The sequence below is a fragment of the Neolamprologus multifasciatus genome, chromosome 13 (genome assembly GCF_963576455.1).
Source record: "Neolamprologus multifasciatus chromosome 13, fNeoMul1.2, whole genome shotgun sequence".
Classification (NCBI taxonomy): Eukaryota; Metazoa; Chordata; class Actinopteri; order Cichliformes; family Cichlidae; genus Neolamprologus; species Neolamprologus multifasciatus.
In genome coordinates, this window is record NC_140451.1 from 23,197,246 (window position 1) to 23,214,558 (window position 17,313).

At 38.7% G+C, this 17,313-nt stretch overlaps 1 protein-coding gene across 2 annotated transcripts; it reads right to left on the reverse strand.

Annotated features, from left to right (window-relative positions):
• Positions 1-51: 51 nt before the first annotated feature.
• On the reverse strand, positions 52-14,150 carry p4ha1b (prolyl 4-hydroxylase, alpha polypeptide I b). 2 transcript variants are annotated; one of them, XM_085183063.1, is made up of 16 exons: positions 13,912-14,150; positions 12,035-12,137; positions 10,667-10,749; positions 10,441-10,537; positions 9,560-9,711; positions 9,167-9,304; positions 8,711-8,950; positions 6,873-7,087; positions 6,609-6,785; positions 6,415-6,485; positions 4,555-4,654; positions 4,368-4,421; positions 4,214-4,279; positions 2,055-2,123; positions 1,489-1,585; positions 52-1,082 (listed from the first exon to the last, which is right to left on the reverse strand). In XM_085183063.1, the coding sequence occupies exons 3-16, from the start codon at positions 10,746-10,748 to the stop codon at positions 1,012-1,014; spliced, it is 1,629 nt and encodes a 542-aa protein (XP_085039189.1). In that variant the 5' UTR covers position 10,749; positions 12,035-12,137; positions 13,912-14,150; the 3' UTR covers positions 52-1,011. The 2 variants fall into 2 exon arrangements, with proteins under 2 accessions (XP_085039189.1, XP_085039188.1); XM_085183062.1 differs by lacking the exon at positions 12,035-12,137.
• Between the last annotated feature and the right edge of the window lie 3,163 nt (positions 14,151-17,313).

Genomic DNA, 17,313 nt, shown 5'->3' on the forward strand with positions numbered 1-17,313 from the left:
ATTCCCATCACACCATCACACACACACACTGCAGAAGGACAGTTGATCATCTCATTTATTGTAACGTAGTTTATTGTAGAAAAGAAAAAAAGCATTTTTTTTTCCATTTAAAGCATAAACAACATAAACTTGTTTTTAGGACATATAAATAAAATGCTTCTTTCTTAAAAAAAACCCAACACATTATATACACTGAAAGCATTGGTCACACTCTTCCAAACCTACTCTAAAGAATCACTATTTGACTCCGTTATGGGAAAATGTAGTGCATCTGCTTGTTTTTCCCCCTCACATAACACTAAGTCAATGAGGATTAAATCCAGGAAAAACACATAAATATAAAATTAATGTTATGCAGTATCGGGGTGTATGCACCTCTCTGTAAGTGTACCCATGCATGTGTGCACACTACATTTTGCAACAATGAGTGATAAACAGTGGCATTTAGGCAGATCAGCAACATGTGATAATGTACTGCATAGACTGCAAGTAACTAAAACCACTTCTGGATCTTTACACAGCTTACAGGGAATAAAGTATTTATTTTTCCACCAAAAAACCCCCACAATCCTAGATTATGGTCATAATTTTCAATTCTTTGGAGTGTTTCCCGAGGAAAGCTCAGCCTGAACATAAACTCACTTGTCAGAAAAGACAAACATCTCTGATGCAGTTTAGTATTTTCTAAGGTTCAGTCAGAGTGCAAACAAAGGGGCTCAAGTGTTTCTCAAAACCATCCAACAAAACCTTATGAACATGTCACCTTGGCACCTTAATGCCAATACAGTCCAGGAGTTTGACATTAACCAAAACAGTCTCTGAAACTGACTAACAAGTGGAGAGCGAGAGGAAAGAAAAAACACAAGTCAGTGTTTATAGAAAGGAGGTGAGCCATTTAGACTCTTTGTATCCATGTGTATCCATCATCACGCTGTGATCTGCAGCAGAGTTCTTTAGTCCTGGGTGTTTCACGAGGAGGGGAAGAGAGGGCCACGAAGGTGATGAGGACAATCATTCAGATTCACTTAGGCCACAAGGTCGCCTCCACTCCTGGCCTCTTTCATGAATCCACTTGTTTGATACTGATGATGGAAAGAAAAATACACAGATAGATTATTCATAAGCCCAGTCTTACACACACACACACACACACACACACACTCACACATTTAAATATGTAAAACATCTGTAAAATCACAATTATTTTGGCCAGTGTAGTAACATTATTAATCAAGCAGTGATTGACACTAAAATGTCTTTTTCAGACTTTTTAAATGGCATTGTCTTAATTGTTAAATATAATTTTAATGTTTAAAAGTGTAAATAGAGTTGAGGGAGGTGGAGGACACAGGCTCAACGGAAGTTGGGCCTTGTGTTGGTGTCTCAAAATCATCCAAAATCCCCAAGTCCTCAAATCAAGCACTATTCTTTTATACAATGCTTACTCAGGTAGACGGCTTTATAGCCGACAAGAACAATCAAACTCACCCCACTTGTTGCCCACCAACACTGGACAAGCTGCATGTCGAGTGCTGTAGTCTCCCTCCCCGCTGGCAAACAGATTGTACCAGAACACTGCAGTACCCTGGAAAACAAACAGGCATCAGAGGTTAAGTAGTTCTGCACATCATCTCAGAGAGCCAAGACTTGGTTTCCTAAAGTACTTGCAAAAGATTTCTCAGAAGTGAAATGATAAATAAAGCAATATTTAAATACCTGTGTTCTCTTGCTATACTGGGACTGTTAAAATGGCACTTAAAAACATTATAAGAGCATGGGGGCACATGAAAGAATCCTTTTATGAAGAAATTGGCAGTTATTTCTGCTAAATGAGCTTATATGGGATGAAAACGCTCCTTTACCATTAATAAAATGTGTTTTGGAGAGAAAAGTGCTAGAATAAGTATATTTTTCTCTTTTATTATGTACGGTGTGTACTTTATTATGGACACCTGTGACCTTTTTTACAAAATCCTTCAGTTTGTTACATAATAGGATTAGCTGAAAAATCAATATTAATGGACATTTATAAGAGGAGTAATATAAACATTTACCTTTTGAGGCCAAACTGCTGCACCAACATCTGGGAATACTGTGGCTCCACCTGCTGATACGTCACTCATCTACAACAGAAGAGTCAGAAGAAAAATCCAGCAGTGTAATTTAAACAACTTATATGAAATCCTTAGTTTCATATAAAATGAAGTTGAAGATAGAATAGTTCTTGTGTGTAGCATGCAGATTTAATTAACTCTTGTAAAGTGAACACTGTTAATGTGTTTAATCTTATGTTCAATGTATTATTTATGCTGAAGTAGCTGTTAAATTAGCTGCTACAGTATGTGGTTTCTCTGGATAACAGATCAATAACAGATCATTATTTATTTTGCTTCCCAGTGTGTCTAAGTTGGTGTGATCAGTCAAGACTTAAGTTTCCCTTTGTTTCCTGCATGCTGAGTCAATTTCCGCTCAGTTGCATTTGGTTTTGTTTAAGCAGTTAGTTCATTTTATTAGTCTGTTTCTTAATTTCTGAGTCTGATTTGAGTTCAGATTATTTGACCTCTTTTGCTGAGGTTCCTAGAACTTATTTCAAATATAATTTTTGTTAATAGTTTTGTGCATTTTTTGAGTAAAATAAAATCCTCTTGTCTCCAAATTTACCCGTGTTCCTCATGACTAACAAGTAGGGCTGGGCGATATGACCCAAAATTCATATCTCGATATTTTTTAGCTGGGTGGCGATATAAGATATATATCTCGATATTTTTTTAAAGCCATAAGTTAAGAACAAAAAGAGAGTTCTTAGTCACACTGTGTCCCAGATGTCACACAGGCATTTTTATTTACATACAGCATAGATTTACATGAAGAAATTACTCAAAAATAAATTATGAGCATTTATTAAATAATAATGCTCCATAAATAAAAGAAAACAATGTTGTTTTTGTGCATAAATAAAAGCTCATAATTGTGCAGTCAAAATTTAAACTAACAGACGCTGAGCATAATAACAAAGACAGATTTCACAGCTGCTCTGTTCCCAACTTCTACTGCGTGACTGACAGCCTTGAGTTTGAAATCCTCTTTGTAACCATGTCTCTTAACAGGTGCCATTTATGGCCCTTATACACACACAATACGGTAATATTACGTTGAAGCACAGTACGTATCACTCCGCGAGGCTCCAGACTACGGTAGCCGTAATGCTCCGACAATCCATCAAGCGCTGCCTCTCCGTAGCTTACCAAAGTCGTACTAAAACATTTTTTGACAGATTGCTGAGCGCCGTGTACCACCTAAAATCGGTTCGCGGTCAGTAAGCACAACCAGAATTCATACATAAGGCGCGCTGTCAACTTTTGAGAAAATGAAAGGATTTTAGGCCGTGCAGCCCCCGTGGGCTGCATGTCGTTAGCATGGTTAGCTCGTTAGCGCGGTTAGCTCGCTAACATGTTGACGCCGTCCAGCCCCACAACTCGCTAACGGAGATTTGCCGTGTCCATCTTGTCGCTGCCTGCAGGTGAAGCTATGGGGGAGGAGGGGGAGTTGTGTTCAGTGAAGGAGAGGCGAGGCCGAGTAACGTTGCGTAGAGACAAAAGTGGACGAAAGAGAGGCAAACTTGTGGCTCCACAAGTATAATTATAACGTAACAGACTATATCGATATAAAGGATATTGTCACATCTTATATCTCGTATGAAAATATATCGATATTTTTTAAAAACTCGATATATCGCCCAGCTCTACTAACAAGCATGGCACCTCACTCATGTAAAGGCTTTGTGACACTGTTTCAAGGTGAGGAGTCACATGACTTTCCGATTAAGTAATAATATTGAACGTACTGTATTTGAATTGAGAATTTAGATGCTATGTTTCCCTTATCACATCAGCAGAGTAAATTTTGTCCTATCACAGCAAAGACACTAAAGCCCATAGTCACAGATGACAGCTAGCCCTCGATACTATGCTAGCACTATGTGCAGTGACAGGGTTCATTCTTAATTTGTATACTGAAACTTAATAAGATAGTTTTCTCAGTATTATCAAATATGCAGACTTATAAGTCAACAATGTCTACTTTAATTATAACAATGACTGTGTCACTGACTGCTAAATTAATTTCAGTACCAGCACAGGCAATTAGCATAGTAAAAATCAAATGTCAATAAATAAAAGAAGGTTAATGCTCGTCCAAAGGGGTGATTACTCACATAGAAAAGCCACGTTGCAATACGATTCCCAGTTCCCAGCTCTTTAAAGGCATCTGGCTCATCTTTCTGTACGGAGATAACCAATATCATGTTAAACATCCTACCACATTAATGCAGCAGTACATTAACTGTGGCAAACTGAAAAAGAACGTACCCTTCCAAAGTCAAAGTGAGGTTCGTATTGACCTCCAACACCATAATTTGCAACCTACAGACAAATACATGTAAAAAAAAATCAGTTTCTAACAGATGTACATAGGAGGCCTGGGAAACTTGTTTGCTTCATATTTGCTTTGGTGGTCATGTACAGTTTTTTGTTGGTTTTGAAATAACTTTTTTACCTGTAACTCTTCTGCAGTGTCCACTTCAAGCCCGGTGACACGTTCAATTCTGTCATTGATCATTTCAATCATTGGATCATCATATTCAGTGAGCCAAGCACTGGAATATAGAAGGGAACACAGAGAAACTAAGAATGAAACAGCATGGGAAACATATTTCAATAAGGCACACATTTTATACACTAGATGGTAGTAAAATTTTCTTCTGTAAAAAGTGTCTGAGAAGCATGCTATGCAGGAAACTTGTAATCAAAAGCCAACAAAAAGCAACGTGAGTTTGTAAATGGCAATATTAGGATACAGAAGCGAAGTAGAGGTGCAAAGGGAATGGAAAACGGGAACAATATCCAGCTTTACAATATCTAATGAATATCTTTGAAGATATTTGTATAATGTGGTTTAGGACTAAATAAAATATTTTTTTTCTGGCCATAATATCCACTAAACACAAAATAAAAATGTCCATCCTCTTAACACGAACTTGCAGTTGCCATTATATGAGAGACAATTCCAACACACTCTAATGTGGGTTGAGGAAAACAAGTTTTTTTAAGACGTTACAAAGGCATTGAGATGATTCTTCGCCCATATAGCTTCTTCATCATGTTTTTAAGAATGCCTGCAGATCAGCATTAACACGTGTGTCTGTGTGTGTCATCGTTTTTCATTCAGTTTGTACTGATAGGTCATATTTTATAAATGGATATTGAATGAAGCATGAGCCAGTGGATTATTTTCTTAAGTCTCTTGCAGTCGTTTAAATGGGGTTCAAACTGTTCTGATTTCTTCCATCTGTCTGTTACCTCAAGTTCACTCAAGTTAGAAAGACATGCCAGCTGTCATGCACATATACAAAACTTTAAAAGAAACACCACACCCTGGCACCCACACACATTAATTACCGACTGCAGTAAAACCAAAGAAAGCATGGGGTTTTGGTGGGCTGCTAACGTGCTATTTTTAGGATGGGATTTAAATTTGAATTTAAAACAGTGAGCAAGGCATCTATAAAAATTGAACGGTCATTTATCTGCACTACATAGGCCTTTGATGTTTCACAATGTCTCTTTTTTTAAAACAGATCTTGTACAAAATGTAGAACTACAGAAAAATGGCCTTGTATTGGAAAGTGATTTCCAAACAATGCTGTGGGACATAGAAATCCAGCACGGGAAAACTCAGGTAACCTGGTATAGATATGAAGTCAAATGAGCAGGGGAAGGGAGAGAGTCCTTCCAAGTGATCTTTGACCCCTTACCTCACAGGGATTTTTCTTGAATTGGGTTCAGTCACCACAGCTCCCGTTAACTACGGCATTTCCAACAGCAGGACACGTAGAAGCAGGAAGAGTAGTATCAAAGAAGGAAGGAAAATGGACTGCGGAAGCACACATGCACAAGGACGGACAAAACATAATAAGGAGAAAAAGAGGGAAAGAAAAGGCAGCTCACAAAAGAAATAATGTTAGTATCAACTAGTAAAAGAGTAATATCTTTCCCCTCTGCTACCTTCATGTGTTACCTCCGTGGAGCAGACACTTGAGCAGAAACAGACCCATAAAAAGGTCCTCAAAAAAGAGTTGGATAATCCAACTTTTCCACAAATAGCTACATATTCAGTCACGTTAGTAATTTAGCATTTCCCTTTCATTTCTGTATTATTTGGGGGAAAAAGGCTACAGATGTTTCTTTATTTTTAGAAAACGTATTTTCAGCAGGAGAGAGTGCTTCAGCTCAAGAGCCTTTATGAGGGGCAGAAACATGAAGCTGTGATCAGACGGGGGTACAGAAGAAGACGTGAGCTCAGTTATTGAGGAGGAAAATAAGATTTTCTTCTCTTCATCATCATGCTCTGTCTTACCTTTTACTGATCCTGTAAGAAGCTGTCTCCAGCACTCCTGTGATGGGGTTGGAGATGGTTGCCCTGCGTAGCTGTGAAGCACACACAGATAAACACATAAAGATGTTAAAGTATGTGTTGCTAATAACAGCTTTGACTTCCCATCCTTTGACATCCCAAACCACCTATGAAATCCTAAAATCTGAACTGCTTACTCGTGGTTTTGCCAGCTGCTTGATTCTCTCAATTTCTGCATCAGAGATGACGTCAAGGTAGCGAACAATGTAGGGGCGGTCCCACTCGTCCTGCTGTTTGACGGGCGCCAGCAGTAAACTGGGGTTACGATTGTTATTGTAGTAACGACAGAACAACCTGCTCTGCCTACGAGGTGTCTGATTTAGAGAAAAGAAAAGAGCACACAAAAAGTTAAAACTGAGTTACAGTATGCAAGTTATAAATTGCTTTCAGCTCTTCCTCACCATTTTGATACCCTCTCCACGGCAAAGCATCTCATATTTCTCCCTTTCTGGGATCAGAGAGAAAGCCTTTTTGGACTTCTTCTGCTTCTTTTCAGCTGTTTCTCTTTTCTCGCGCTCCTTCTGTTTTGGAGCTTCTTCCTCTGCAGCCTTTTTTTGCTTCTCCAACTGAAACTCAAAGTACTTCAGGTTGCTCTTGCCACGAGGGTGCTCTGGGTCTATGTGTGAAAAACCAGGAGAAAACATCAGTGGTGATTACAAGCAGCAATGCAAACTAAAACTGTCACAATGCCAACCATCACAGCAACATCGCTTCTAACATGACAAATATATGCCATCAGTCAGTAATGATGACTTCAACTCAGATGGAGGACTACTGTCAAAAACTGCAGTCTGACACATTGGAATCCATTGGGACAATGTCCTTTGGGTGCTTTGGCACCCTTTTAGCAGGACATGGCCCAGGAAGCAACATAACTTTCAAAATAACAGCAAGGGGACTGTTTACTACTGCTAAACTGATAGCTGACAGTGTCACTTTCTTGGACAGAAGAAAACAGCAGTACAAATGGTTGCTATAGTTACTACAGAATATGAAAGTATAAATATTTCTAGTAAAAAGTAGCTCAATGCTTTAAAGTGGCTTTGTGTGCAACTTCTCATACTAGTAGTCTCTGAAGAAAAGGGTGGGTGTGCGAACATAAGCAAGTCACACACCTAAAAACTGTTTGTGTGTGTGTAGCTGGTTATAGTCCTTTGAATTGGTGCACTGATTGGCAAAGAGGTGTGATGGAGACAGCGGCTCGGGTAAGGAAGCTATTTCGCACTCTATTGGTTTTGAGCTTTGATTGTTTTAAATCCTTCTACTAGTTCATAATGCACTCAAGTGATTTGCCCCCCACAAATACATCTCTCACTTGCTGGGTGTCTATAACCCAATAAGACCTCTCAAGTCATTAGGTGCAGATATTTTAACTGTCCCCAGAATTCGATCTAAGTGTGCTGAGGGTGCTTTCAGTTTCTGTTGCTCTGTTCTTTGGAACAAGCTTCCTACTTATCTGAGGTCAATTACAATCATGTCTACATTCAAAAACAAACTTAACTTAACATAAAACCTTTATTTTTCTCACACACTTACACTTAATAACACTTTTGTGTACGTGTATGCTTGTCTGTGTGTATGCTAACATGCAGGTTATTCCTTTGTACAGTTTAGTTTTTTTGTTTTTACAAGCCTTAAGGCATTGCAGACTTACATGGTTTTTTTTAATGTTTTTATATTTTATGTTAAGCACACTGAGTTTATGTGTAAAATATAATATAAATATATAAATATAATATAATAAAAATATAAATAAAATTGACATTAACACTGCTTTGGAAAGTCTGGCAGTGGTTTAAACTGAACCTGGACACACTGAAATCCTCTCTTATTCCTGTTAAATCAGTAACGTCAATAAATAAAAGGGGACAAATGACACATAAGTCTCTAAAAAAAAGCAATACCTGGTCATTTAAAAAAAAATAGATTTCACCTCTCTGTGAATTGTGCTATACAGATAACTGTTTTGCTGGTACAAACAGCAGCGTTTTGAGACAAGACTCCACAGATTTGCTACAGCACAGATGTTATGCCCCAAACATAGCAACTGCCTGAACTGTTTATGTCTGTCTGGCTCGGAAATGTTGACCTGTGCCTCACCTCTGTTTAGTCTGTCCTTCAGTCTAAACCTTGCTGCTTAAAATACCCAACAATAATTTATTTTGTTTGGCCAAATTAAAGCAAGTTCCACACTATTACAGTCTTACTTCTTAATTCTTTAGAATATGAAGAGACTCACCCAGTTCAATCAACCTCTTTGTATACTCCATTGCACGCTCCATCTCCCCCTGCTGGTAAATGGCATAGCTGAGGTAGTCGATCACTGTCACCTTATCTAAAGTGGACTCCTCTCCCTCATCGAGCTGTTTCAGGGCCTGGGCCATCCACAGCTCTGTGTGGTAGTAATCGGCATCGGAGTAGGCAATTTTCCCCAGCTCAAAACAGTCCTCAGCTGTCATGTGGCTCTTGTATTTCACTCCTAGTTAGGAGTACACACAGGAGGGGGAAAAAGAAATCAGAAAACAATCAAACCCTTCCCCCAAAAAACTCACATAGTCTGACATTTATTGTGACTTTTGTGGCAGTCACTTTATCTTTATATCTGTACATTTGAATCCTTAATGAACAAATAGGCCCATGGGTATGTGAACTCATGCCATTTGTGTGTGACATGCAACTGTTCGGAGGATTTTACCAGGTAAGTTTCCCGTAGAGATGGTGTTGGCATCAAGTCTGTAAGTGTCTTGTAACCGGATGAGAGCTTTGGCAGCTCCGGTCTGGTCCTCGTCATTTGGGAAGTGCTGTCTCTGGATGGTCAGGTTGGAAATAAATCCTGAGAAAAATGGCACAATAAAGTATTCTATGTGTGGGCACATTAATCACTCAAAATGACATTTAACACTTGCTCTTCAAATTTCATGAGGTGAACAGTTAGATGGGAGTTTCATCCATCCACATACAGCTAAAACAAACAAGTCAATGTTTTAGTGTACTTCTGTGTTGCACTTTTTCTGAAGGTTTTTACCACTCATTTATAAAACCAAATATTACAGTGTTATTATTTGAACCTGGGCTTTACTGATCATACCTCCAGTGGTGTCACGGAGCACAAGACTCTCCAGGTCCCCCCACTCTGTGTTCAACCTCTTCACCAGTTTGAAGGCATTCACAGGGTGTCCCAGAAAGCCTTCAGGGTCCTGCGTGGCAGTAACTGTCAAGGAATCCAATTTTTCAGCCCACCTATCACAAAAAAGGTAATATGGATTAAAGTGTGTTGATTACACTTGTAAGCAAGCTACCTATTATTACGGCTGTCATATAATATTTATGGAAATTAAACATGGAGCAACCACAATGTTTATAGACACTTGCAAATTATTTTTTTTTTAAATTTAAATTTTAAATGAAATAAACAACAATAAACCCAATAAAAAAATAAACCTGTCAGAATTAAATCCTCCTTTACTGCTGACTCGGCTCTGTAACGTGTCCTAAAGCATCACGGATCACAGGATCTAACTTCATCCAGTGAATGAGGGTCAGGTTAGGGTTGATCTTTTCATACAGGAGTGTGGCTTCTCCACACAGCAGCTGTACCAGTTACAACACCAACTAACTGTTCAGGTAACATTAATTCAGAGACCCACTCCTTCATATCAAAGTTTTCTAACTGTGCAATGTGAGTCAGCTGCTCCGGTACATAACCGTAGTTAAGAAAGTTGAAATAAGAAGCTGCATATCTCATCTTTGTAGGGGATTCTGATGGAAATGATCGGGCATGTGGTTGACACAGTTGTATTCTTTCTGCACTCTGTATCCTTTTTATTTCTCTCTATTTTAGCTAGCGATTGCAGTGCTTGGTTGACTTTGGCACTGGGATAAAAATAATTTAGCAGACGCAAGGACATGACGACGAGAAGGGAGAAATGCCCCCAGCAGCAAATCACACCCAGGAGTTGACAAACTCACCGTTTGATCTGCTCTAGTTTGCTCTCCTCTGCTCTGATGTAGTCCTTCAAAGAGGTGACAAGATCTTTTTCTGTGTACAACAGATCTGTCATCTGGCCTGAAAAAAACAAACACATATTAATTGCAAACACTGAAATGATAAACTATACTAATCTTATAAAATCAGTACAAGCTTTAAAATTTCTTGGCCTTGTGTGTGTGTAGTAACATAACACAAGTCTTTTACCTGTAGAAGTGAAGAAGTCAGCGTGGGCTGAGAGCGACTGCAGGCAGCTCAGCAGCAATAAACAATAACACGGCAGCTCCATTCTGACAAAAAGTGAGAGAAGAACATTAAATTAATAAAACAGTGACAGAGTCAGTGAATGACCTACCTATTTTGAAGACATTTTAATTTCTATGATAAGGTATCACCATAATCCAATTTATTCTAGTCATATAATTAAAGAGCTAAACCAGACACACTGCTAAAATATGTCTGGTTTAGCTTTGAGGCTGGCAGTTAGGCCTGGGACAGGCAGCACTGTGATCTTTTGTTTCTTGCAGCCACAAATTACAGGAGAATGCATGACTCCATTGTGCATTCTTACATGCACTTCTTTATACTTCAAATAGTCTGCGTCCACGCAAATTTTACTGTGGTGCTAATTTTTTTCTTACCCACATAACAGAAATTCAGGGCAAATGTGCAAGAATTTTGCTTTTAAATATTCTGGGATGTCCACAACATGCTACATGCCATGATCGCCATCAAATTAGATCACTTATTTATCTCAAGAATGTACTAACAAAATTCCAAACTACTAAGACTGTAAATATACCCAAACCGAACCATGTTGGCCTGTGGCATATCACATTTTGGCTTTTTGTTTTTCAAAAGAAAAATAGCAAGAGAGCAGACTTGGACAAAAGTTTTGGAAAGAAATTAAGCCAAAAGAATCAAGACCAAAAATCCCCCACATTATAAAACACCTGCTGCTTGGCCAAGTGAGATGGTTTGTTATAAATATAGTGTAAACACAAATACACACACACACACACACCCATAAGCGCACAGGCAAAATGAAGGTCATGAAGTGTACATAAACTATTCAGTGTAAGCCAGCAGCAGGCTGAGGCAGGTTCGACTCTGCCACAAGGGCAAGTCTTGTATGAGAAGAAAAAATAGAGTGACTTCATATGAGATTTCAATTTAGGTCAGCAGAAGGAAGCAGAGAGGGTGGAAAAAAACCTGAAGCAAGACACAAATCACCATTATCCTCTACTGCTACCAAGCTACTTCTGCAACTGCATAATGTGTGCTGCCACTTAAAAGCCATAAATATACCTCTTCCACTTTCTGATTTCCAAGGTAAAAGTTTTGAAGAATGCAATTATTGTACCCAGTGTGATGATAGGGTAATTACTACAATCTTCTTTCACACTCAGTTAAGTGTGATGCAAAAATGATAGCTGTATATTGAACATTTCTAATTTCAAGTGTTCTGGTCATGCCACACATGGAAGTGAGTTAATAAGCATTAAGTGTGTTAATAAGCATGTTGGTACAGCCCGTATTAAAAAAAACTAAGAATAAAAACAAAGTCTTACTGACCTAGAAACCAGTTCATGTGTAATCTAAAAGGCAACTCCTTTTGGTTGGACCACAGAGTTCGGGTTTCCTCAAAGGTATCCACCCTTAAAAATTCCTTGGATGGCTGTAAATCCATAAAGTCATGTGATAAAGCAATTTGCTAGTTTACTTGCCTTTATCCTGTCATGTCACTTGTACCACTCCCTGCTTTCTATAGGGCTGTAAACGTTGTACAGGGCAGCAGCAACAGCCACAATGAGAGTGAAATAAGTGTTAAAAGAAAGAGCTCGAAATCGTTATAGACAATTAGATGTTGGTACATATTTAGTACCTTAAAAAAAAAAAAAAAAAAAAAAAAAACTCTAACACTTATTTACCTGTTATGATATGACATAACTAATCCATAGTATACATAAGGAATATTTAAGATAAATACGGGGGGGACGTAATGAAACAAACAACACCCAGACAAAAAAAGCACAATTTTAATAGCCTAAGGGGCTTCGCAATACGTTATAACAAGTTTAAACCTGCTCCTGACAAAAACAATTTTATTTTTGAGAGTCTGCCCTGAGAAACTTCCTTCATCGCATAAAATGTCTCCAAGTTTTCCAGCTATGGAGTCAGATAACACAGGACGTGCATGGAAGAAGACTGCCACGTCTTCGCCCCTCCCTCCTGTGTGAGGACTGCACACTGCCCGATGGAGTCTGATATTACCTGCAAAACTCAGTCAATGAATGCTGCAGACTGAACAGCAGCAGGAAGGCTTTTACTTCTTGGTTGGTGTTGTTTTGGGGAGGAAGTTACATTTAATTACATTAAGTAAATCGGACTTGCATATAAACAAAGCTTGTAGCTCGATATGACATTTTATCTCCTTGTTGCCATAAGACTATGTGATTACTCCGTATGAAATATGACAAACTAAATGTGAAAAATGTTTGGCATTAACAAATAAAATGTATAGAGGTTGTTAAATGAGGCATAAAGCAAAGTGACGGGAGAAGCATCCCACGCGATTGCCTGCCAAAAACTGATTTCCAATGTTTGCGTGTATTTTTTATGTGTAATATCTTTACATATGTTGGTAAATAGACTTCGGTGAACAGAGTACTGATGATTAAAGTTTTTTCAAGTATCTTTACAACTCTGTGTTATTGTACTTACATTATAACCAATCTGGTCCTTTATCCCCACTTTAAATATTTTTACAGAACTATTGTAATATTTGAGCCATTTCTGCTGTCCAACTACTTCTTACAAAAGACATTTTTAATGTTAATTAGACTTTTTTAACGGCATAAATAAAGATTATATAAAAGTCACTGCCAAAGACTGATTGCGGCTTCTACCTTGTTACACTAATGTTGTTTGTAGCTCAATATGACTTTATGTCATCCATGAGGGATGCATTTGACATATGTTTCACATATTATAGCCCAATAAGTTACTTATAGCAGTTTAAATACGAGCAATCAGTTTTTGGCAAATACCAGAAATCAGTTTTTGGCAGACAATCACTTTTTGGCACAACACCGGAAAGCTAGCTAAAGTTTCACAGGGAGAAGCCAGGTTACGTTTTCTTTTCTTGCTATTTTCTAGTTTAACTAACTGGTTCAGGTCATCTCGTTGCCTCCTGCTTAGTTTAGTAGTATAATCTTTGTTTTGACCCACAACACAGAAACCGAAAACTTGGTTTACTTTTGTTCTACTTTTCATTGCCGCTAGCTCAAAGCTCGCAAGGCAAATCAGTTGGCAGCAACAACGGTTGCTGTTGGTAACAGCGACAAACACTGTGAAAAGACGTAATCTGTAAACTGGTGACTATCTGAAATGTAAACACATTTTCTAGATAAGCCTACATTTCTTATCTCACTCAAGGGGTCCATAGTCACCTAATCGAGAGCATCCTGTAGCAGAAGCCGTCGGGGTCTCTCCCTGAAGCCCACACCGATTCAGTGAAGTTAACGGTTTGAAGTTGGAGACTCGGTCCGGTGGCTCTTCCTGTCTGTGATGATTCGGTGCACTATTGGCTATCTGGTGGTTCGGGCTGTATTTCTAAAAGGATGGGCCTGGATGCTACGTGCAGACTCACATGCATACACTCTCTGCTTCTGAAAACTTAGGGGGCTGTCGTTTGTAAATTGCTAGGGGAGGTGCCTGTAATAGTGTTGACCCGTACCGACACGACCGAAGATGAGTATTTTGGAGTTTAATGTGGAAATCGTTCCAGTGAGGTCACATGCCACGTGTTAAAAGACTGCCGATAGATATTTTCTTTCTCCTCTTTCTCTAAAACCTATGTGCTCAACTTTGCATGTATGCATCTGCACTCCGGGCCCATCATCTCCATTCGACGGATGTTTTGTGTAGTTTTGTAACGTTTACATTGAACGAACAGACATTTTTCATCATCTTCCTCCCACATTCCAGAAAAATTATTCTTACTAGCTTCAAAAAGAAAAAAACTGTGGGATAGTAGGGAGTGAATTCCTTCTGCATTCAGCTGAATTCAACAGGGTGGAGCTACGTCTGTGTGTGTAGCAAATTGTTAACTGCATTATGGCTCAACTGAAATGCCCAGTGTAAACACTACAGACTGTATATGTCTGTGATAAACACTTTGTCATCTTAGATATCCACATGAGCAACGCTGCAAAACAGGTGGTATGTCTCTGAGTATCAGCACATCATTACATCACTGAGTGAAACTGAAGAGAATAAACGTTTCTTATGTAAAGTTAAATAAAATTTCCTTATTAATGTACATGTTCTATCAACTGTCACCAAGCAAAATGTCATAAGTGTTATACTGAGGCTTACAGAGGTTACAAATTCAACATCTGTATAATCTGAAATACAACAGCTTAGAGTGAGGACTTGGATAGTGAACCAAGATTGAGTGTTTTCCCTGCAGCTTCTCAGTCTCCACTTAAGAAAAAAAAAAGTATACTGCTTTCCGTTCCCATTTTTCCCGCAGTCATCAACAGATGTCGTCCAAGTCGGTAAGTTTGCTCCCAAACAGCTGCTCCTCATAAGTCAGTATTTGACGCAGGAAGTTCACATTGGGGGCTGTGCATTCCCTTTTTTCTTTGAAACTGCAGTGGACCAGGCTCAGACTTAAGTGCAGTGTTAATGAAGCTGGATGTCAGTGGCAGTGCCTCCACCAGGTTCTAGTAGCATAGTGATTAAAATAGCATTAGAACTGTCGGCAGTGGTGTTGACTACATGTGTGATATCCAGATTCTTGATAATTCGGTAGTCCAAAGCCTGGGAGACAGAGCTCTGATAGAGAGCTCCCTCCAGGATCGCAGTGGGGTAGGCTTGGCATTCAGGTTCGTGCAGAGGAAAGGGTAAAGGGCATGTAAAGCTGAGAATTCTCCCAGCATGATGACAAGGTCCATTTCTAAAGCACTAAGCTATAAAAAAAAAAATCAGGATTGGAGGTCTGGGGAATTGGCCCTGACCTTTACACCACCCACTGAAATATGCAGTGAGAAACCTTGAGACAAAAATGCAGATTCAGCTAGATACAGTCAGCATAATTCAAAGAGACAAGCAAGTTTACCTCATCATAAATATATGGCGTTCTTGGTAATTCAATGAGGCTGTAGCTCAAAACAATGGTATCAAAATAAACCTATTCACACTAATTTTACAAACATGCTGATGCCTAGCAAATACAGTCTTGACACTCCCATCTAGAATGCCATACTGCTACAATAAGCAAAAGTATATATGTGCATGTGTGACCTGGGCTGCATCATTCTCCGCATACAGTAGTATTGTGGAATATTTCTGCAGCTCTATGCAGCTGATTAAACAGCCTAGCTCAAGGTGTATCACTATCACAGCATCCCCTTCATCACCAAATGGCTCTTTATACCTAATACTCATATTTATTCATAATAAAGACACATAATTATTATGTATTACTTTATTCCATGTTAATCTTTAAGATTAGCATGTTTATCTTTAAAATTAAAATTCTCTTAATTAACTGTTGCACTGCATCAGGCAAGGATAAGACTATAGTAGGGGTCATACAAAGCGGGCTGGTCACCCACTGCATTCGGAAGATTGTAAAGTTGCTCACTCAACACAAACTGTTCCTGGAAGAGCAGGAGCCAGCACGGTCTCTGGCTCACACACTGAAATACAAAGACTACAGTGTCTACATGCAGAGAGAACTGGCAATAAATATACCTGTTTTACTTTTGTTCCAGATAGGTGTGATGAAGGAATGGTTACTGTCTGTACAGCTACCCTCTCTGTCGGAGATTCAATTCACAGCGCTAATTCACAACAATAATACAAAGAAAACAATCATAAGAAATCCCACGAGAAAGCACTTTGGTGACTGTGGAAAGGGAAAAAAAAAATCATTTTTGGAAGATGGGGTGGCCATCTGCCATGACTGGTTAGGGGTGAGGGGAGGAAGACAGGACTAATGACATGCTGTGGAAGAGAGTGTCCAGGGATTAGTTATAATTAATAATTAAATGCGGAGAGGTGTATGAACACATATGTGAACAAACCAAAAATGTGACTAAGGAAGAAACACTCAATGCATTATGGGAATCCCCAAGCAGCCTAGTCCAAACGCAGCACGACTAATGGAGGATTCAGGGTCACCTGATCCAACACTGTTTAATGATTTCTTTGAAGTCTTGTTTTTTGTTTTTTTTTTCAGGGTGGAAAGATTTTACAGCATACATCTTTATTTAAGAATAGAGAGACTTAAAAAAACTAATTAAGTCCTCAAATTGAAATTTATTTTTGATTTTCTTTAATCCAGATGGGGTCAAAAGTATATATACAACCTCAAACATATACATTCCTTCTCCCCCACTAATATTTGGTTAAAGTATCTTAGGAGGTTACACTTTTTTTATAAAGACCTTAAAGATATTATACCCTGTAAAAAGAACAGCTCAAACACAGACACAACAGCATTTACCTGGACAGTCCTACAATTATTTCCTTTAAGTTATTTGGCAAATGCATGAGCTGTTCCCTCTAGCCCTTAACTAGAAGAACATCCTACACACACACACACACACACACACACACACACACAAATAAACATCAGAAAATTTCTCTCAAAAAGCCCAACAAGAGCTGCTACAAATTCTCTCTCAACGCTGCTTCAGGCTTGCCCCTAATTTAGCTGGTGGTCTTGGAAACACAGCAACATAGTAATATATGAATCTCCTGATGTATTTTGAATTGTTTTGTATGTTTTGATATTGATATATTGGTTGTTTACATATCCAGTTTTGCATTTTATTACTGCC

Bases quoted from the DNA above. Each gene is read 5' to 3' on its own strand.
- p4ha1b (XM_085183062.1), bottom strand. The intron at 9,712-10,440 runs GTGAGTTTGTCA...TTTTTGTGATAG, and splicing joins AAACTAGAGCAGATCAAACG to GTGGGCTGAAAAATTGGATT. The intron at 6,786-6,872 runs GTGAGGAAGAGC...TCTCTAAATCAG, and splicing joins GTGGAGAGGGTATCAAAATG to ACACCTCGTAGGCAGAGCAG.